The 21389-nt window shown below is 49.5% G+C and overlaps 1 protein-coding gene across 1 annotated transcript in view; it reads left to right on the top strand.

Annotated features, from left to right (window-relative positions):
- The first annotated feature begins 10132 nt into the window (after positions 1–10132).
- Rcan1 (regulator of calcineurin 1) overlaps positions 10133–21389 on the top strand; it is an 82204-nt gene continuing 70947 nt past the window's right edge. The window contains exon 1 of the mRNA XM_052741212.1: positions 10133–10400. Coding sequence (XP_052597172.1) covers positions 10155–10400 — 246 coding nt within the window. The 5' untranslated portion in view covers positions 10133–10154. The remainder of the gene's footprint in view (positions 10401–21389) is intronic.

Below are 21389 nucleotides of genomic sequence, written 5' to 3'. Positions count from 1 at the left end.
TCCTCTCTCACACTTTAAAACTTGAAGAGATTTTTCAGTCGGATGCTTTCAAGGGGCCCCGTGGGTGGCACCCATTTGTGAAGTTCATAAAAGTTAGTACTTGTAACTGATTTGCAAGAGCAACTCACTGACATCAGGGGATGTGGAAATACATTACCTGCATGAGGTATTCCTCTGTGTATATGTAGATGGGCTTGAAAATACAAATACTGTAAATTAATAAGCATGGTGCACCATGGTGGCATGTCTCAAAGAGGAAGTGTGTTCAATGGGGTTGTTGTTGACAAGCGACCAATAGGAACACAGGGCTTTGAGAAGGCAAAATGATTTCTTCTTTTATTTATTCCGAGAGTGGATTCTCTGAAGCCCAGCCTGGCCTCAGACTTGTGATCTAACACCACCTCCCTCCTGAGTATGAGGGACACAGGCATGCCACACCACACCCAGCTAAGCTGTCTTAGAGTCTTGGTAAATGCCTGGTTTTATTCCTGTTGCTGGGATAAAACACCCCAGCAAACGACAATTTAAGGGAGAAAGTGTTTATTTGAATGACAAGTCCAGGCTACAGTCCATGAAGAGAAGTCATGGTGTGAACTTGAAGCAGCTACAACCAGTCAAGAGGAGAGAGGGCAGCGCTCGCCTGCCCGATGCTCACACTTGCCCGATGCTCACGCCTGTCCGATGCTCACGCCTGCCCGATGCTCACGCCTGCCCGATGCTCACGCCTGCCCGATGCTCACGCCTGCCCGATGCTCACGCCTGTCCGATGCTCACGCCTGCCCGATGCTCACGCCTGCCCGATGCTCACGCCTGCCCGATGCTCACGCCTGCCCGATGCTCACCCCTGCCCGATGCTCAGCTGGCTGTCTCTTCTCTACTCCTTTACAGACTCACAGAACTTATCGTCCACTTTCAGGCTGGGGTTTCCCACATCAGTTAGTGTGAAAAGACAGTCTCCCTCGAACACGCCCACAGACCTACCCAAGCGGGACAAGCCCTCACTGGGACTCTCTTCACAGGTGACTGTACACTGTGCCTACGTTGACAACTACATCACAGTAAGTAAAACACATTATTTTATTAATTCATTTAGCAGATGTTACTGGACCCTGTATGTGTTTAGAACGTTCTAGGCTACACGGATCATAATTTGGATAAACACTGTATCTTCATCAAGCTTTTATGCTAGAGAACAGGGGACCTACAAGAAATATTTAAATCTGCGGTCATTTTCTTTCTTACACTGTCAATATTATCATAATGTATGTTTTATAGCAGGCATTAAACTTATCAATAGAGTGGAAGAAACAGAGAATATTAATAACACGTGTTTAAAATTTTTCATTTTTAGTGTATATAACATAACAATGTTATTACATGTTACCAACCATATTTCCATATTCATGTATGATGTGTGAACTTATTTTCATATACCACATTGCATATAGTATATATCAGGTCCTGTAGGTTATAACTGTGCTGCTGTATATTGTAAATATTATATATTTGTGGTGATATATTGTGTCCCCCCCAATATACTGTATCTCCAATAAAATTTATCAGAGGATCAGAGGAAAAAAACAGCCACTATATTAACACAGAAGTCAGACAATGGTAGCACACGCCTTTAATCCTATCATTTGGGAGGCAAGGATCTGTCTGTATCTCTGTGAGTTCAAGACCACACTGGGAACATAGCCAAATGTAGTGACACACATCTTTAATCCCAGCACTAACCATAGAGGTCTGGAGGTCTGTACAGACAGGCAGGAAGTGACAGAGCTGGGCAGGAAAAGGAAGTGATGTAACTGGACAGAGAGCCAATGAGAGACAGAACAGAAAGGCACATAGGCGTGGGTATACAGGAAGTAGCTCACTTTGGAGACTGAGGTGTCAGTGAGGTGAGGTTAGCTTGTGGCTATTCCTATTTCTCTGATCTCTCAGGTTTTCACCCCTATATCTGGCTCTGTGTTTTTTATTTAATAAGACCATTTAGCAATTTATCTACATATATTGGCTCACTTCTAATAATATATATGCATATATTTTAGCATATACATTTCACTAAGATTGAAATAAACATAAAGAACCTCCCCAACCCCAGAACTGCCTGATGTCACACCACACCACTCTCCAGCCCTTGTGCTGGGAACCATACAAGGTACACACCACCATCTCTCCATGACAACATATGGATGTCAAGTCTCAGGGCAGGCTGGTCCAGCACACAAGTAGCTTCCAAGGATACAAGACAGGATGGTTAATCTGAATTCTCAACTTGATGGGATTTAAAATCACCATGGGAACAGACCTCTTGAGAAATCCATGAGAGGTTGTGTAGATTGATTAGGTTATCTGAGACTGAAAGACCCACCCTAAATGTAAGTAGCACCATTCCAGACCGGGGCCCCCAATTTCATAAAAAGAGAAAGGGGTCAGAGCACCAGCATTTCTCTCTCTCTCTCTCTCTCTCTCTCTCTCTCTCTCTCTCTCTCTCTCCCTCCCTCTTTCTCTCTCTCTTTTTCTCTCCCTCTCTCTCTCTCTCTCTCTCTCTCTCTCTCTTTCTCCCTCTCTCTCTCTCCCTCTTTCTCTCTCTCTTTTTCTCTCTCTCCCTCTCTCTCTCTCCTTTCTCTCTCTCTCTTTCTCTCTCTCTCCCTCTCTCCCTCTTTCTCTCTCTCTCTTTCTCTCTCTCTCCCTCTCTCTCTCTCTCTCTCTCCCTCTCTCCCTCTCTCCCTCTCTCCCTCTCTCTCTCCCTCTCTCTGCTTCTTGACTGCCGATGCTGCGCTGTGACCTGCTGCCTCACACCCCTCTTGCAGTGGCTTCCCCACCATGATGGACTGTGTACCCTCAAACTATAAGCTAAGACAAGCCCTTCCTCCTCTAAGTCCACTCCTTATCAAAACACCAGGTATTTTGATGAACTAGTGCAGGTCAGTTACCTGGGGATGAGATGGACTGAGTCACTACGGCCCATTCAGTCACAACTTGGAGAACTCCAAGCTGAGAAAGGAAGGAACTGATCCGGACCCAGACCGTGCTCTGGCACTCCCTCCCTAGAAGTCAGCCAGAGGGGAAGACCTTCTCACATTGTCAAAAGACTGTCCTACAGAAGGAAAGTGAGTCTCTGAACAGAAGATGAAGTGTAAGAATTTGATCCCTTCCATCCTAAGTCCCCTCCTGAGGCATTGACTGGATATTGCATCAAGCTCCTAAAGCATCTTAGATGGAGGCTATTTATGTCAAAGAGCTTGGGGGATTTCTTCCCAGCCACAGTGAGAAATGAAGTGCACACAAGGTCTGTCTGGCTTCCCCACCTACACACATATGTGTGACTCTGAGATGGTGGTGACTATTGGAACTCAGAATCAAGGGACATTTTGAACAATTAGCATTCACTGAACATGCCCAGGTCACTGACCTTCAGGAGATGGGCTCAGAATGACCCCCACAGACAGCCCAGCTTCTGGGGAGTGTCAGGGTTCTGAGGCCTGGCTGGCTGCATTCTTCCCTTTGCCTCTCACGAGGTGCTTTGCATCCTTCATTTAAATTATTTCCTATGGTGAATCTCTCAAGAAGCATACACCCACCTTTGGATGCTGTCTTAGTTAAGGTTTCTATTGCTATGAAGAGACACCAGAACCACGGCAACTCTTACAAAGGAAAACATTTAATTGAGGTGGTGGCTTCCAGTTCGGAGGTTCAGTCCACTATCATCATGGCAGGGAGCATGGTGGTGTGGAGGCTGATGTGGTGCTGGAGAAGGCACTGCTACATGTTGATATGCAGGCTACAGGAAGTAGACTGTGACACTGGGTGGTATCTTGAGCATATATGAGACCTCAAAGCCCGCCTCCACAGTGACACACTTCCTCCAACAAGACCACACCTCCTAATAGTGCCCCGCCCTTTGGGGACCATTTTCTTTCAAACCACCACAGATGTGCATTGATTTCCCTGCCCCCACTCACTCCTGTGTTCAAGTCTGAGCATATATAAACCTCTACAAAAAGTTCCTGTTTAAACTGGCTGTTACAGTTTGCAGTGTATATGTAAATTGCCCCCATAGGCTCATGTATTTGAATAGCTGTTCCCCACTTGGTGGTGCTGTTTGGGAGATCGTAGAATCTTCGAGAACTGGGGCCTAGCTGGAAGAACTGGGATGCTGGAGGAGTGTGTTTTGAGCCTTACAGCCTGGCCTGCTTCACGGTCCTTTGTGTCCTGGTCAGCTGAGATGCGAGGAAACAGCCGCCTGATGCTTCTGCTGCACAGAGCTGCCCACTGCCAGGCCGCACCTGCCTCAACAGGCTGCAGAGCTGCCTGCTGCCAGGCTGCACCTGCCTCAACAGGCTGCAGAGCTGCCTCAACAGGCTGCATGCCCTTAAACCTGGAGCCCAGATAAGGCTTCCTCCCCCGGTTTGCTTCTCAGTGGGTATTTGGTCATAGCAATGGGGCAAGTAACTGAACCACTGTCGGAGATTCCCATTCTCACAGCTGGGAGAATCCTAACTCACGTGGAATCTGCATTGAGTGTCCACAAGCAAATGAAGAGAAATGCAAACATTCAGTGACCTTTTCACAACCACATTCCAAAAATTTGTCCAAACGGAATTGATGACTGTTTCCCCCTGAGTTAATTATATGATTTTTTTTTTTTAAATCTGAGAACATCAAAACTATCTGAGCTTTTAAGGAATGAGTTTTAAGAATGAACCTTAGTGAGAAAAATGTGTCTTTCTGTGAAGCAAAGAGGCTGGGGACTTGGAAATGTGCTTAAAGTGCCTGAGTTGCAAGAACTCGGGCCAGATTTGGGGTCTCCACAATCCACACAGTGTTGTGTGGATGTGGTAGCTATTCCAGCCTCTGAGAGGCAGCAGCTCATCCACAGAGAAAGCTGCCAGTCAAGCGAGACTAGCCTTCTCTGCAGACTCTGGGCTTGACTGAGAGACACCGCCTCAATGACTGTGGTGTAGGAATGATTGACTCCTAATGTCAATCTTGAACCCCACATATATGCATATCCGTGTGCATGTGGACTTGTACAAATGTGTAGCTACACAATCCAACTTTCATACATCCACACACACATATGTGCACCACACAAACACACGAAAATGGAAGAAGATAAATAAATAAATAAATAAATAAATAAATAAATGAATAAATAAATAAAGCAAAATACACAAAAATTGCATGGCATTCTGGTTCGTTTGTGTGGAGTAACAAAGTGGGAGTTCTGATTGGTTACTCAGTCTCATTGCTTGAGTAATCTTTGGAATACTCAGAAAGTCAGCAATTTACCTTCCACTTTAAGTAAAATTTGCAAATGTCTGTAATTTCTCAGACTCTGCAGGAATGTCTTTGGCTCGTTTAGTAAACATTCAACAAAGGCCTACTGCACACAGCCCCCTCAGTCTTCAGAACAGGGTAGACTAGAGAGCAGCCGAAGGTGTGGTAAAATGAAGCCTCTCACCTGGCAGATGAATGGGCTGGCTCGTCCCTCGTGGGCATGTCTGCATAAGTGGGGGAGGGATAAAGGAAGGGGCAGGTGCTAGGAGCCAAAATAACCAAACATGGCATCCTGAGCCTCCTTTCCTTCATACCGGGGAGCTGTCACGGCCGGCACAGAGCAGCCTACGGAGGATTGAGTGGGAGGAAGGGGCAATACACTAATTAAAATACCCCCACCCCATCTGAAAAACCTGAGTAGTTCTTCACCTCTCCTGGTTCCCTTCCCATCTGGATCAGATCATCTGCAAGCAGCAGGTCTGGTGCCAGTGAGAAAGGAAATTTCTCTACTCAGACACTACATAGATCTGAGGTTCCGTGGCTGCAGCCAGTAAAGGAGCTTCGGGTAACGAGCCTCAGAGGGTGCGGGGGGGTTGGGGGGGGGTGGGTCATCCGTGCTTTATGGTGGCATGCTCTCTGAAAAGGCTGCCCCCAAGTTCAGTTGATTTCCCTTCAGAAATGGCTATGGTTATGTTTATTCCAGGGATGTGTCATGGTTCATTTCTGCCTGTGCTGCTGGCAGCTTACATTCTCTGTTTTTCCCCTCGTTGGGAACAGCTATTGATTGTTGATTCTGATGGTGTCACTGAAACATAAGGCACGGCTTAATTAAGCTTGAACTTAAGAGGCATGGCAAAGGTTCCGGGGACTATAAAATGCTATGTTCCAAATGCAAAGAGAAACGGGGCGTTCTATTATCAAAAGTGTTGCCTGTGGGAAGCGAGAATTCTGGCTACCCCGGTATGGAGGGCATGGTGCTACTCCTATTTGTACGTAGCTTTTGACCTGGTATTTTTAAGAGTGACCTGTCTTGCGTGCATCCTGCCGGAGCTGGTTCAGGTGTGTCAGGGTGTGGCCTGTAGGGCAGCCTGTGTGGAGGGAGAACTCCACGCAGAGAGGCTGAACTCTCTCTTGGGATCATTATCGCTGCTCCCTCCTTTCGGCCTCAAACATCACTCACCCTCTGCTCTCAGCCTCTCCACCTTTTTTCCCTTCTTTCCTTTTCCTTATTTCCTTATTAAGCTGGGCTAATTTGGACCTTTCCCATATTTCTTTTGCTGTAATATGAAGGGACAAAAACAGCGTGAGAACGGTTGGGTTTGCCTGCCGCCTGCCGCCTGTTGGCCTGAGGGAAAGTCACTTGATCGATTCACAGTGCCTCCGTTCTGAGAAACTGCAGGAGTAACACCTGTCTTTGAGGATGTGAGCTGGCTTACAGAGGCACCCATGAAATACTGCATTTAAAAAAAAAAAAGACAACCTGTTTGGCACTGAGGAGATGCAGAGGTAAGATTTCCTGCTGCTTTTTCAGAGGACCCAGGTTCAGTTCCCAGCACCTTCACCAGGAAGCTTACAAGCATCTGTACCTCCAGCTCCAGGAGATGGGGTGGGGGAGAAGGGGGAGGAAGGGAGAGAGAGGGTGAAGGGAGGGAGGAAGAAAGAGGAGGAGAGAGAAAGACAGAGAGAGAGAGGAGGGGGAGGGAGAGGGAGAAAGAGGCGGGTAGAGGGAGAGAGAGAGGTGGGGGAGAATAAAATTTAAAAAGTGCCGTGTTACTCTTGGAGAAGCTGACTTGATATCAACCAAGTCTTAGGTCATCTAAGCACCAGGGTTCTCTCCCCTTTGCGCCTGGGGAGGATCAGGCAGAGACGTCTCCAGTCACAGCTTCGTCGTGACCAGCGGCGCTCTATGGTTCATTACCCGTCAGTCACCCGGTCCTGGCCACCTGCCTGAGGTTGCCCCATTCTCCTGCCTGACCACATCTTGGGTTTCTGTCTCCATGGTGTGTCCTTTCCTCTCACTCTCTCTGCCCATCAGGCCCCTTCTCTGTGCCACACACGGCTTAGAGTCAGCCCGCCACGACACAGTGCCCTGTCCCAAGAATGAAAACAACAGACCCACCCAGCAACTGCTTGGCTGGCCCTTGTTTTTCCGACACTGGCCCTCCAGTCCTTTGTCATCCTTTTCAGAATGTCTGGCTGGGGTTGGCAGAGGGTTTTTGACTCTGTCGTGTCATTCCCTCTGCGGATCATCTCCCACATGGCCTTTATCATAGTCTATTTTCAAAATGCTGGCTGTGTGGAGACAATGGCATGCTATGAAATTTGCCCCTTAGAGCATCACAAAGTGATTTTTCCAGTAAACAAGGAGTCAGGCTGGTATCACCAAGTCAGTGTTAGTTGTTCATCGCCCCTGAAAGAAATGTGACTCATTCGTAGTCACTCCCGACTTCCCTCCCATCAGGCTCTGGCAACCACCCATCTATTATTCTTGGTCTTTGTGTATTTGCCTAATCTGGACATTTATATAAATGGACTATATGACATTTTGTAAGTGGCTTCTTTCATTAGCACAATGTCTCCAAGGTCCATCATGGCAGGTGACAATACTAATACTTCTTTCCTTTGTATGCCAACTACTTTTCCTTTGTGTGCATATGCTTCCTGGCGCATCTACCCACGGGACACCCACACAAAGACACACCGTGAATAAAGATGCCAAGAACAGCGACACCATGAACTGTCATATGCAGGTTCTTGTGTGGCTGTTTGGTTTTATTTTTCTTGGGATTATACCTAGGGAAAAAAAAAAAGCTTCTGGGTCACATGGTAACTCCAGATTTTTCTTTTCCAGGGGTCTGCCAAGCTATTAGAAGAGTGTTTGTGTCGCTTCATGGATCCACCTGCAGGCCCGAGGGTTCCTGCTTCTTCCTATCCTCCCACCCTCCGGGCTTTTGAATTATTTCTGCGTGAGTCACCTTTCTTCTCCTGGATTCTTCGGGGCATCGTACTGACAACCACAAGACCTTCCACATGGCACACTCTGAGTACATCTCAGCTCTTAGTGGGGTGTACACTTTATAATAACAGCTCCACTTCCTGACCAGTTGGTGTGCCTGCTTTAGGAGAAAACGTGGTCCTAACTCAACATCCCCCTAAGAACCTAACGGCAATAGCAGAGGGTACCATTTACTGAGCATGTACTGGGTTCTTTCCCATCTGACCTCATTTAATTAGAAAGGAAACCAGGATCTAGATTACTCTCCAAGTAATTAACAGAAAGATGGAACTCAAGTTTTCAGTCTGCCACGTTATCCTTGCACAGTGCTCGCTTGAGGTCCCCTGTGCTCCCTCATAATCAATGCCCCCAAACCAAGCCCCAATGTCTTGCCTCATTTCCTACAGCAACGGTTCTCAACCTTCCTGATGCTTCGACCCTGTAACACAGTTCCTCATGTCGTGGTGACCCCCAACCATCAAATTATTTCATTGCTACCTCAGCACTGTAATTTTGCTACTGTTATGAGTCATCACGTAAATTTCTGATACACAGGATATCTGATACGTGACCTCTGTGAGATGGTCGGCCGACCCCCAGGTTGAGAACCACTGTCCTGCTGTATACACTGGTTTGATGAGAAGTGTCCCCTGTGAGCTCAGGCACTTGAATATTGGGTCCCCAGTTGGTGGCAGTGTTTGGGGAGGTTTAGGAAGTATGGCTTCACTGGAGGAAGTGCCCCACTGGGCGTGGGCTTTGGTAGATGTATGTGGTCTCTGTTTCTAGTTCACTGTCCCTGCTTCACGCTCCCGGTAGAGAGGTGATCTCTCAGTTTCCAGCTGCCACGCCTGTTACTTACTGCCGTGGTCTTCCCACCAAAACGGACTCTTATCCCTCTGGAACCCTGTATCAAACTCTAATAAACTCTTCGTAGGTTGCCTTGGTCACGGTATTCTGTCATAGTAACAGAAAAGTAACTGATACGCACGGTAATTTTTTTTAAAGAAAACATTAAAGGGAAGTATTTAGAGGGAAGGAAGGAGGCCAGCAGGATGGGCGAAAGGGCACGGGGGAGGGCACTGGCAGGCGATGTGAGCAAAATACAACGATGTCCGTGTATACATACATATATACGAGGTATATGTATGAAAATGTACTCTTGAAACCCATTATTTTGTGTGCTAAAAAAAATGCTTCTAATTATCTAAAAATTGGACAGTGATAAGACTAACAGGTCGAAATACAAACGTAAGGCATGTTGTTGTCATGGCGTTATTCAAACCTTGTGATTCCGTGGCAATACACACCAAGTATCGAAAGGCTGCTAATGGCCACTAAACCGAACAGAGCCTCTAACTAGATTTCGTTTAAGGCCTCCAAAGTTGGCTGCTGTGTTTCCAGACGTCGCCGCGTGGGAACCGCCGCAGCGCTGCCTCCCGGGTTCCCGTCCCTGGGCTGACACCGGGCTGGTGTCCTTCAACAGGCACCGCCAGCTGTCAAGAGAAGCCGAACCGGCAAGAGGCCTCTGCCCCTAACAAATATGGCCGCCCTGAGGCTTCATGCTTCGGGCGGCGGGACGGGCCTCACGTGACAAAACTCTGTCCTGTTATTGGCCGTCTCTATAGGTAGGGCGGGACTTAATGACCCGAGCGAGCCGACCTTAAAGGGACCGCTCCTGGGCTCCGCGGGCTCTGCACCTCGAAGGCGGCGGGCGCAGGCTGGCTGCCCCTCCCGCGCGGGGCGGAGGCGGGCGGGGCGGGCGCTGGAAGCCGGCGTCCCGGCGCCGCGGTGACCCCGAGAGGGTGAAGCGGGAGCCGGCGGCGGCGGCGGCGGCGGCGCGGCGCGGAGCGGAGCGGAGGAGCGCGCGCCGGGCATGGAGGACGGCGTGGCGGGGCCGCGGCGGCTCGGGGAGGCGGCGGAGGCGGTCGAGGCGCGGGCGCCCACCAGGGTGACTCTGAGGCCCTTCGCGCCCTTCTCCGCGGCTGCCCAAGCGGACGAGGGCGGCAGCGACTGGAGCTTCATCGACTGTGAGATGGAGGAGGTGGATCTGCAGGACCTGCCCAGCGCCACCATCGCCTGCCACCTGGACCCGCGCGTGTTTGTGGACGGCCTGTGCCGGGTGAGGACTGTGCGGCCGTCGGGGCGGAGGGCGGACACTTGTTGCGGGGCGCGGCCGGGGCGGGGACGGGCCGCCACCCTGCTCCCGGGGTCGCTGGCTCTGAAGGCGGGCTTCCTTCTGCACCGCCTACACGGTCCAGATCGTGTTCTAGGGGATCACTGAATATTTGAAATCAATTCCTCCTCTCCACTGCCACGGTTGGTTACTCTTACCTGCCCCCTCTCCTTCCCAGAGTGTCAAAATCGTGCGGATTAGGGAGGGGAAGGAACAAGTCCCAGCGTACTGAGTGTCCCTGATGGTGGCATGTCACCCCTATAAGGACCTAAATATTCTAAAGGCTTAGGAAAGGGTCCCCTACCCCCTAACACCATTCTACCAAAACTGACCAATCAACCGCACGATAATGAGCAACCAGGCTCCTCACCCAAACACCGGCTTTTCTTCCAACCGTGCAGATTGAGAATGCAGAGCCCTAGTCCTATTTATGAACAGTGAGTCACGTCTGTTTCCTCCTTCCTCCCAATGAATAAGGTGAACCCCTCCCCTACTGAGTAAATTCAGGGCAGGGGCTGAACCCCCAGGGACAAGGTATCGCTCCCCTGGCCACTTGAGATGATAATTCATTCTGAGGTCCAGCACTTGCTTGTTAGCCCTGAAGGCAAAATTGCAATTTTATTCTCTGCTGTGTCCTCAGATCCCCAAACAGCTCCACAACAGAATCTTACTAAATGTTGAAATTAGTAGCTGGCCAAGGGGGCAGATCCTTAGACAATGCTGTTTGGGGATTATTTCCACAAATCGTGTGAATTACCAGGCACCCAAGCAAGTAAGTACAGTCTCATGGTGAACTGATCTTGTTTGAGGAAAAGAGAGAGCCTGGGATCCCTAAAAGAGGTTTGAAGTGCTGGCCAGAGCTAAGCCTGCTGTGAGAGATGAGGGAGCCCCTGAACTGTGACAATTGTTGCTCAGCACAGGATGTCCGGAAGCTTACACAGCCATTGTAAATCCTTTCTGAAAGTAAATGGGCATATAAATTATAAATAACCAGGACACAGCGGTGTTTCTCTTGGCAGCGACCTTCAGCTACAGTTCATTGACATATGGACCCAGCGCCAAGCGCTGAAAGCTTTGCTGACATGTTTGATTGAGGGAAACAGAAAAGGTAAATATCAGACTTAGCAGAAGGTGAGGGCGCTACCGGAAGGAGGGCGGCTCGGGGCGTAGAGGTCTGAGGGAGGGAGGAGTTGGCTGCCATGCATTAAATGGGCAGTGGCACTCTGGAATGGTAAGGTGGTTCTTGCTAATGGCGGATGCTGGTTTCCAGACACGCTTCCAGGCTCAGGAAAGGGTGGTGAACTGGACAAGCTTGTTGCTTTCATGGGGCTTGGATTCTGGAGTGTGGAGATGAACAGACATTCCTCCGTATCTGTGGCGGATTCTTGGTTCTGGGACACCCCTCTGATACTAAAGTCCATGCATGGGAAAGTTTCCTATGTAAAATAGCATGATGCTTGCAAATAGCGTATGCATATCATCCCAGGTACTTTAACTCTTTAGGTGACGTATGATTCCCAATAGGTTGTAAATGCTATAGAAATAGTTGTTATGCCATTTTTTTTTTTTAAATATGGCAAGAAGGGAAGGTCTGTGCCTGTTCTTGCTGGTGCAGTTTTTTATGAAAAAAAAAAAAAAAAGTTGACTCCAGATTGCCCAAATCTGTACATGTGGAACCTGTGGGTACAGAAGGCTGACAGAAGTGGTGGGTGGGTACAATGTGGAATGTGAAACAGAAACAGGTAGTAGTGACAGGTGGCAGGCTGAGTGGCAGCCAGGTGCTTACAGGGCTGCACATTGGTGACTCAAGATGTTGGACCAAAGAACTGGCTAACTGGGCTAGCCTCGGGAGCCCCAAGAGGTGTCCAGACCATTGGCTGTGAGCTAACTGGGCTAGCCTCGGGAGCCCCCCAAGAGGCGTCCAGACCATTGGCTGTGAGCAGCAGCCAGAAGCTAGATCTAGGAGAGGAAGCAGCATGGCTGGATCCCCCTGTGAGGAGCTGCTGGGCAGGAGCTATAGGTCTGAAGGTGTGGAGTTGAGGTGCTAAAGCTTGCCGGGAAGGAGCCTAACTCTGGCATCCCAGATCCAAGGGAGCCCAAGGCAGATCCAATGGTAGGGTCTGCCTTCCAGGGTCCAGAGAAGGGCTCTGAGGACAGTGTGGGTGCAGAGGTACTCACTGAGGCGTCAGATTGAGTAGCCCAGGATGGCCCCTGCACAGGGTGACGGGGCTGACGGAAAGAAGCTCCTTGAGGGGAATTTTGTGTCTGGAATCCGTGCAAAAGGAATAGCAATGCTGATGTGCGATGCCAGGGTGTGCTAGAGGTGAGGGCTGGAAGGAATCCGAGTGAGTGTTGAAGGGCAGGTTGCCATGGTGGGGAGGTCTGAAGAGCAACCAGGGAAGGGTCCCCAGAGGGCTGTTATGCTAACTTCCAAGTTGGGTGGAAACTGGCCTATAGGGAAGGAAGGTGGGTGGGCAGGAGAGGAAGTGGAGAGGCGGGCCAGGTAGGGATAGGCTGTGGTCATTGTCAGGGTTGCTGGGACAGAGTCTGCTTAATGCAGAGGTGTGGTGTTGAAGCGGAAAGACACAGAGCCTGGCTGGTCCTCCCCCTCCTCTCCACCTTGAAGTCTGGATCTTCAGGAGGAACGGGGTGGGGAGTGTTAAGCACTGATGAGTTGCCAGTTCATGGGTCCTGAGGGTTAAAGTGATGCAGACATCATTAATCCACCGGGCTAAGGGTGCCAGTCCACAGGGCAAATAGCTCTCCAGGAAGACAGCCTGGCACAGCGGCCATCGTGGCAGGTCACTGGTAGGCCTTCCAGAAAGCAGACTGGCTCCCAGTTACCTAGTGAGAAAGCCTGGCCCTGGGGTTGCAGCCTGCTGTCTGTGGTCACCCTTGGGTGGGAGCTGGAAGATGTGTCTACTCTGGAATAGGTTACTACTGACTGCAGAGCTGATAGACGTCGCTGGAGCTGGCATCCACCTTTCTAGTGCTGCAGGGCCACCTGGGGGTGATCGCCCACAGAACACTCAGTACCTGTGACTCCCCTGATTCCATACCCTGCGTCTTAAAGGAAATAATAACTGAACTACTCGTGTGTTTGAGAATTTCTGAAACTTTTGTAACTATTAATATGTGAGTCAGATATGTGAGATTTGCTTTTAGTAGAATATGTTACTTAAATGTCTCCATAAAATACCTGTATCATCATTAATGTGAAGTAATCTCACTAGAGAGAGTCATACTGTTACCAGTGAGTGGAAATCTTTATTAAAATAAGCTTATTTTGTACTTGGGCAGATATTTGCCTGGCATACTCCTTTTTACTAGCTCTTCTACTTAGAAAGCAAAGCTGTGCTTTGAACCAGTGATTACCTGTGCCGTGGGCTGTTGGCACTGGTTAGTTAGGTGGTTCCCTTTGCGTAGTCGTCACCAAGCTGACGGGCAGTTTCAGAGTTCCCATTTGGCAGCTACGGACAGAGCTCAAGACAGTAGGGAAGCTCGCCCTGTTCGTCTCCAGCGTGAATGTGTGTGTGTGATGGATAGAGCTTTGCCCGTCTGGAAATCATGTGGAATCTACTTGTTTCTGCTAAACACACATTTCTTTAAAAAATGATTATGACTCGTGATAGATAATTTTCTTTTAATATCATATACTCTGATCTGCATAAACGAATCTTAAGGGTCCTAAATTCTTTACATACATGCCCTCTCCCAAGCAAGGAGATTCCAACTGTCCTTACACCTTAGAATCTGTTTGTAAAAATTGTGTGTGTGTGTGTGTGTGTGTGTGTGTGTGTGTGTGAGAGAGAGAGAGAGAGAGAGAGAGAGAGAGAGAGAGAGAGAGAGAGAGAGAGGGAGAGAGAGAGAGAGAGAGATTGACGAGGGCGGGGGATATGCATGTGAGGCCAGGACAACTTTTGGAACCTGTTCACTCCTTCCGTCTTGTTTTTGAAGCAGAGTCTCTCATGTTTCTGAGGCTCAGCAGACTTCAGGCTCTGCCCCTGGCCTGAAAGCCGCATGCTTCCCGTCTCCGCCTCCCACCCCACTGTAGGAGCCCTGGGATTAGATGTGAACCACAGCATCTGGTTTCTCACGGGGTTCCTGGGGCTCAAAGTCAGATCATCAGGCTTGCTTATAACAAGCGTTTACCTGCTGAGCCACCTCGACACCCCTCCCCCAGACACCCACCCACCCCCAATCTCAAGGGAGGTTTGAGAAATTCCCTCGTCCTACGTGCTCCACACTAATTCCGTTCTCAGGCGTGGGAGCTGGGAATGGCCCGTGGGAGACTCTCTTAGTCAAGTCTGAAGCTGTGCCTCCTGAGCAGCTAGAAGGGGTCGGTCTTAGCCAGGTGTGGTAGCTCCTGCTTGTACAAAGGAGCTGAAGCAGGAGGATTGCCTTCTGTTTGAGACCTAGGCTACGCAGTGAGTTGTGGTCCAGCATGAGCTACAGTGTGAAACCCTGTGGCGAGAAAGCGTGGCTGGGAGAAAGAAAAAGGCAATGCAGATTGAAAGAGAACACCGAAAAATTGGTAACTGGGTCCTGTCTAAGCAGATACCCAGCCTGCCTGTGCCTGATTTCTTCTAGTCCATCATGGAGGCCGGGTTCTCTGACCTGAGGCTCCCTTTCCTGGCCAGTTTGTGTGACTTTGAAGCCTAAGCAGGGTTACTGACTATCAGCAGGAGGGGCTGTGTCCTTGGGAAGTGGTCTCAGAGCCTCAGTTTACCCTTATGCGCAGTTCCCAAGGGCAGACCATGGACTTGTAGGCAAGTCCACATTCCATGGTAATTTGATGGTTGAAATGTTACGGGGAACAGGAACAGTACAGCCAGTGTCCACAGCTTCCACTCCAAGGTTGAACATCCTCAGCCATGTTTCTGCCTGTTTCCATCCCAAATCAGTCTGTGTAACATACTGGAAATATGACGTCCTGGGCCGGTAGTGAATGGGGTGGGTAGGAATCCAAGTGGTTTCAGGCCTTTTTCAATGTTCAGCCTTTTGTGAGGGCAAAGCGTGTGTTCTCTCAGACGTACATCTCAGGTGAAGTTTCCTCTTCTGTTGTTTGGTTTCTGGTGTAGTGGGTTCAGTTTATCTGGATTTATTTGGACTGCTGTATTAATTTATAAAAATCCACATTAGCCAGGTGCAAGGCTTAGTTTAGGATTTACCCACTATCTCCTTGATTTTAGAATGTCCGACTGTTCACAAATAGGGTGCTTTCTATAGCCACACTTTGTTTTCCTTGTTAAATGTTTAGTCCCTCAAGTCAGTCCGCCACCAAAGCTCACAGCATTCTTCCTAGCAGAAGCTGTAACTGCCGCTCTGCCTACAACTGCAGACTCAGTCCTCAGGACAGTTACATAAGGTGACAGAAAAATGGGCTTCCTTCGTGATAGAGCAAGGGACGGAGGCTGCTGACTCTGAGCTTACGTCTCAGGCTGCGCCTTTTGTCTGTTTATCTCCTTTAAAAACCGTGACCAGAAAACACGATCCTCTCTTCAGTACCAGTCAGTGAAGGGCAGGTTTGCCTAGTTCTGTGAATGCATTGTTCCTGTGCAGTGTGTGTGTGTGTGTGTGTGTGTGTGTGTGTGTGTGTTTGCACACGTGTGTTGTGTTGAATAGACCCCTTGGTTGTACATGTGTCGTGCACAGTCATTCGGATCCATTTTCAGAGCTGTGGGGGAGTTCCCTTTGTAAATACTAATGACCGTCAGAACCAGCAGATACTGAGGTAACGAGACCAGGAACGATTCTGCTGTGTTCTGGAAGCAGTAGCAGTTTTCCCCATAGCAGTAGTTGGTAAAAATGCTTCCTATGTATCTGTACCGGCCAGGGTTCTCCAAGGAACAGAACTGATAGAGTGAACACACTGCACACACACACACACACACACACACACACACAAGATTGTTAGAGTGGCCCACAGGTTGTGGTCCAGGTAAGCCAACAGCGGCTGTCTCTCTCCCGACAGAAAGGCCTAGGATCCAGTAGTTGTTCGGTGGCTGGGACTGGACGTTGGCAGTTCCAGTCTGGTGCTGGAGTCCTAGGAAGCTGCTGGTTTTCAGTCCACGTTGGCGTTCTGAAGAAGTGGGTTCCAACACCCGTGAACAGGGCGTCAGGATAGAGGAGCCTGCCTGTGAGTGAGAGGGCAAGTAGGCAGGAAGCTGAGCTTCCTTCTCCCAGGTCCTTTCAAGAGGGCCGCCACCAGAAGGTGTGGCCTAGATTTACGGTGGATCTTTCCACCTCAAATGATCCAGATTGAGGGTGAGTCTCCCACCTCAAATAATCCAACCAGGACAAATTCCTCGCAAGCAGCTACTGGGGTTTAGTTAATTCCAGATGGAGTCAAGTTGATAACCAAGGTTAGCCATCACATCACGATGTCTCTGGGGAAACGGAATAGGTCACAATGTAGCATCAGAGACTGCCAGCTAGGAGCATCCCTGCCTAAGGGATGCTGTCTTCCTGTTGTCTAAAACTCAGTCTCTAGAAATCCTGCGTGGCCTGTCCACAAGGAGGCAGTGTCTCATAGTGGTTAAGAGCATAGGTCTTCCTCCAGTCTGTCCGTTCACCCAACCTGTGTCCTAGTTTTCCTGCCTGCGAAATGGGGGTGCTAATAGTTGTTATGGGGAGGGGAAGAGTGGGTGACTGGGCCTTAGCAAAGGTTCAGTGTGAGTTACTGTATCCGTTTTCAACTGCTGTGTGACAAACCCGCCTGGCACTTTGGTGAGCAAACGGCATGGCTGTGGGCTGCAGGGGTGGTTGAATGTGGCCCAGAGCTGCAGTCAGGCCCATCTGGGTCTCACAGGAAGACTGGCCAAGGGAGACTTTTGAGCTGTTACTGGGGGCTCCTCACCCTTTGATGACTAAAGACGAGGGGTGTCCTTTGTTCCTTGTCCTTGGGTCTCTTCACAGGGCAGCTCAGAGCATGGCTGCTGGCTTCCCTCAGAGCAAGAGAACGTAAAGATGGATGGGACCCACCAGACCTCCCTAACCGAGTCGCAGAGTGGGAGCCATTGCTGGGCTGTTCTTCCAGGAGTGGGGTACAAATGGAGGCTTGTGTAGAATTTGCCCACTCTTTCCCTAATTTTAGAATTCCTGGCCCTTAAATAAAGGTGATGCTTATGGGTGCCATAATACAAGGCAGTTGTGCTGGGAGACGGGTCACTAGGACCAAAGACGGGCCGCCTAGCAGCACCACAGCAACCCCTTTGTTATCCTGGCTCTTTTCTTCTAGGCAGGCCTCAGGAAGCACACCCATGGGCTGAGAATGACCTTGAACTCCTGATCTTCCTGCCTGTGCCTCCCAGTTGCCGGGACTGTGGGTTTTTACCATCACACCTGTTGGGTTGTTGGTTTTATTTTGTTTTTGTTTTTTTTTTTCCTTATAACCCCCCTAGGCTTCTGGGGAGCTGCTAATGTTTAGAGATGTTTACTAAAACAGGCTTGAGATAGGGCTCAGTAAGTAGAGCTTTCGCTTGCCATGCTCAAGGCCCCAAGTTCAAGGCCCAGCACCGAAAACAGGTGTTTATTAAGGTTTTCTCATTCTGTTTTGTTTTCTTTGGAAGTTCAACTTCGTGAAAGGATGCACCTTTGGCCTCTGCACTTCATAAACTGCCTAGTTGGTGGGCTGTGGAGCTCCGGATAATCAAGAGCTGTTAGGGAATTTCTGAAAGGCGTCGGGAAACTGAGCCCGCTGGCAACCACAGCGCCCTGGCTCACCGCAGAGGATGAGCGGTCCGTCAGGCCTGGTTGACTTGAATGGAGCAACTGACCCCTGTCTGGCTTGGAAGGCCCAGTACTTTTCCTTTTGTTGCTAATTTTGACTGGCGAGGTATGAAATTCCCACCGCAATCGTAATTAACCCAGTAGAGAGAGGTATTTGAGGTTGGCCTGAATTTAGAATTAGAAGACAAAAATGTTATTTAATTTAGAGAGCTAATTTTGGAGTTTTTTTCCACTCGAGATAACAAACAGTAGCTTTCCTTACTTTATCATGGCCTTAGTCTGCCTTCCCAAACACCACTGACAGACTGATTTTCTCACAGCTCGGAGGTTCTGCGTCTGGGATCAGGGTGGAGTTTCTCTCCTTGGCCTGCAGATGGCGCCTTCTCACTGTGTCCTCAGAGGGTCTTTCTTTCCTGGTATGTGGGGACAGGGAGCTAGCTCTTCTGTGGCCTTTCATGGCCTTTTCACTTGGAAAGCCATCAAAGCTCCGCCCTTGGACCCTGGATTAATAACTTTCTTAGAGACCTCATCTCCCTCATCTCCCAGTCCAGCCGTTCCGATGTTAGGTCTTCACAGAGGAGGAAGGGGCCAAAACAGTCAGTGCTACTTACCGGCCTTTGCATTTCTGGTTAATCTTTGTAACGAGCGCTTTATTAACACCCGTTCGCACGGTACACATTGTTTCCCTTCCTAAGACCCTTGTGAAGTGGACACTGCTGTCATCACCCCATTGCTCAGGTGGGGTGGTTCAGTGATTCTAATCCCAGGTCACATGTCTGGAAGCGTTGGTCCTGACTCACCCAGCTTTCACTCACTCAGAAGGCCTCGTCGCCCACCCTCTCACAGTGGGGCAGTAATGCACATGGAGGTTCCCCTGGATGTTGCACACGTCATGCACATCTTATTGAACTCCCGGGGAGTTTTGTGAAGGACCTGTTTTTGTGCGTGGGTGCAGATCGACAGGTTACAACTCTCACTCCCTTGGCTGTGCCTTCACACTGAGCGGATGCTGTTGGGCGATCCCAGTGGTCAGGTGCCGTGGCAGCCCCGATGCTGGTCATCTGTTCAAGCTGACTAGTGCCTGGACCCTGGAGCCGGGCAGACGTGGATCCAGCATCTCACTCATCCACCCATGCGTGCGTTCATTCAACAGATGTTTGTTGGCTACCACTCACATTCTGAGCATTACACAGCTCAAAACTAGCCGTGGGAGCCCATCTCTACCTGAAGTCTAGGAGAATCCATTTAAGAAGGTCCATTGCCCCAGACAGTGAACATCTCCCCTTCCAAATCACAGGCTGGAGAGAAGACGTGAGATTGAATTTTGGGTATTGTTCATGCCATGCAAATGATGAACTATGTTGTTGGGCAAATTACCTTCTTGTCCAAACCTTGCCGACTTCCTATCGATTGAGCAGGTTAGACTGGAGTCTCTGAGGTCATTCTAGCTCCAGAACCACAGTGTACTATTCTCCCTGTGGGTGCCATAGCCTACTTGCCCCCTACTTCCTGCTCCCCAACCCAGGGGTTCAGTCAGACTTCCCCAGTTAGAATTTGCTCAAAATGAGGTGTCTCCAGTGCATACTATCTGTCCTCTATCCACTCCTCAGCCTTCCATCCGTCTCCCCAGCCCTCCATCTATTCCCCAACCTTCCATCCATCCCCCTAGCCTTCCATCCACTCTCCCAGCCCTCCATCTATTCTCCAGCCTTCAATCCATCCCCCTAGCCTTCCATCCACTCTCCCAGCCCTCCATCTATTCCCCAGCCTTCAATCCATCTCCCCAGCCCTCCATCTATTCCCCAGCCTTCCATCCGTCTCCCCAACCTTCCATCCATTCCCCCAGCCTTCCATCCATTCCCCCAGTCTTCCATCCATCCCCCTAGCCTTCCATCCATCCTCCCAGCCCTCCATCCATCTCCCCAGCCCTCCATCCACTCCCCCACCATACTGTTAGTTTGTGGCTAAAGGAAGGATCTCAGACACTTAAACTTTGTGCCTTTAATTGATTTTGGAAATTCATGTAAAATTAATCTGATGATCTTGCACCAGTGAGGATTAAAGTGATCCCCAGCCCTGCTCATTAAATGGTCCAGCTACCATCTGAAGATTTGCCAAAACACTAGAATGACATTTGTTTAAAGTCTGGCAGTGGAGAGTTTTCCAAATGTCACGGCGGGTTTACCTTATTGAGAGGACGACTAGTAGCTGTCCATCCACCTGATTTATGCTTACTGCCTGGGGAAATTAGTTCCTCCTCCTCCTCCTCCTCCTCCTCCTCCTCCTCCTCCTCCTCTTCTCTTCCTCCTCCTCTTCTTCTTCCTCCTCCCGCCCCCCCCCCCTTTGTGAGATGGAGTCTCACTGTGTTGGCCAGGCTGCCCTGGAATTCCTGGCCTTGGACAGCCCCCTAGCTTCAGCCTCCTGAGTAATGAGACTACAGGTACATGCCACTACTCTGGGCTAGAGGTATTTTCAGTAACACACCTTTCCATTTGGGATGGTAAATTATAAAATCAGTAATTCCAAAACTAACTTTAAGTACATCGATTTAGCATTTTATTACTTGTGCCAACTCTGTATGAGTGCCACCCTTTCCTATCTTCTAAGGGAGATACTGTTATTTGCTCATTTTCTAGACAAAGGTGACTTCTCTTTATAAAAATAGTAAGCATCGTAAAAATCTCATAGTTCCTGGAGGTTTGATTCTGGCACTCTCAAAGCTCATGGGAAGAGGTGGCCTGTGAACCTCACCTTGCATTTGTCTGGTGAATAACTGAGACCCAGGTGGGTGATGGTATGGGCTCAAGAGTGTTCACCAGATGTGGACAGATCTGGAACTGAACGCAGGTCTCCGCTGTCAGCCTGCTAGGGCGGGCAGCTCCATCAATTCTGGGTCCATAGAGACTTCTCCTTTCCTATTCCACATAAATGAGCTCAGAGGACCCAGGCAGCAGGCAACAGTAAGTACCCCGGGGTACTTACTGTTAAGGGTCTGCCAAAGAGCAAGGTGCCCCTGCCTGCCTGCGAAGAGATTTGTACCTGTGCTGGTCAGTGGTCACCACCAGAGGGGGTAACTTCCTCTGGGTTCTCTGGATCCACTGGTTTGCTTAAGACTGTTCAAGCATACCTTTCTCTAAAGGAAGGGGGCAAGCAGTCATACTCAGAGCTGCAAAGACAAGTTTATAATTTCAGCTTCGTGGGGAG

This window comes from Peromyscus californicus, unplaced genomic scaffold (genome assembly GCF_007827085.1).
Source record: "Peromyscus californicus insignis strain IS unplaced genomic scaffold, ASM782708v3 Scaffold_16__1_contigs__length_79575227, whole genome shotgun sequence".
Taxonomy (NCBI): Eukaryota; Metazoa; Chordata; class Mammalia; order Rodentia; family Cricetidae; genus Peromyscus; species Peromyscus californicus.
Note: the sequence above shows the minus strand (reverse complement) of the source record. Positions and strands in the feature narration are given on the sequence as shown.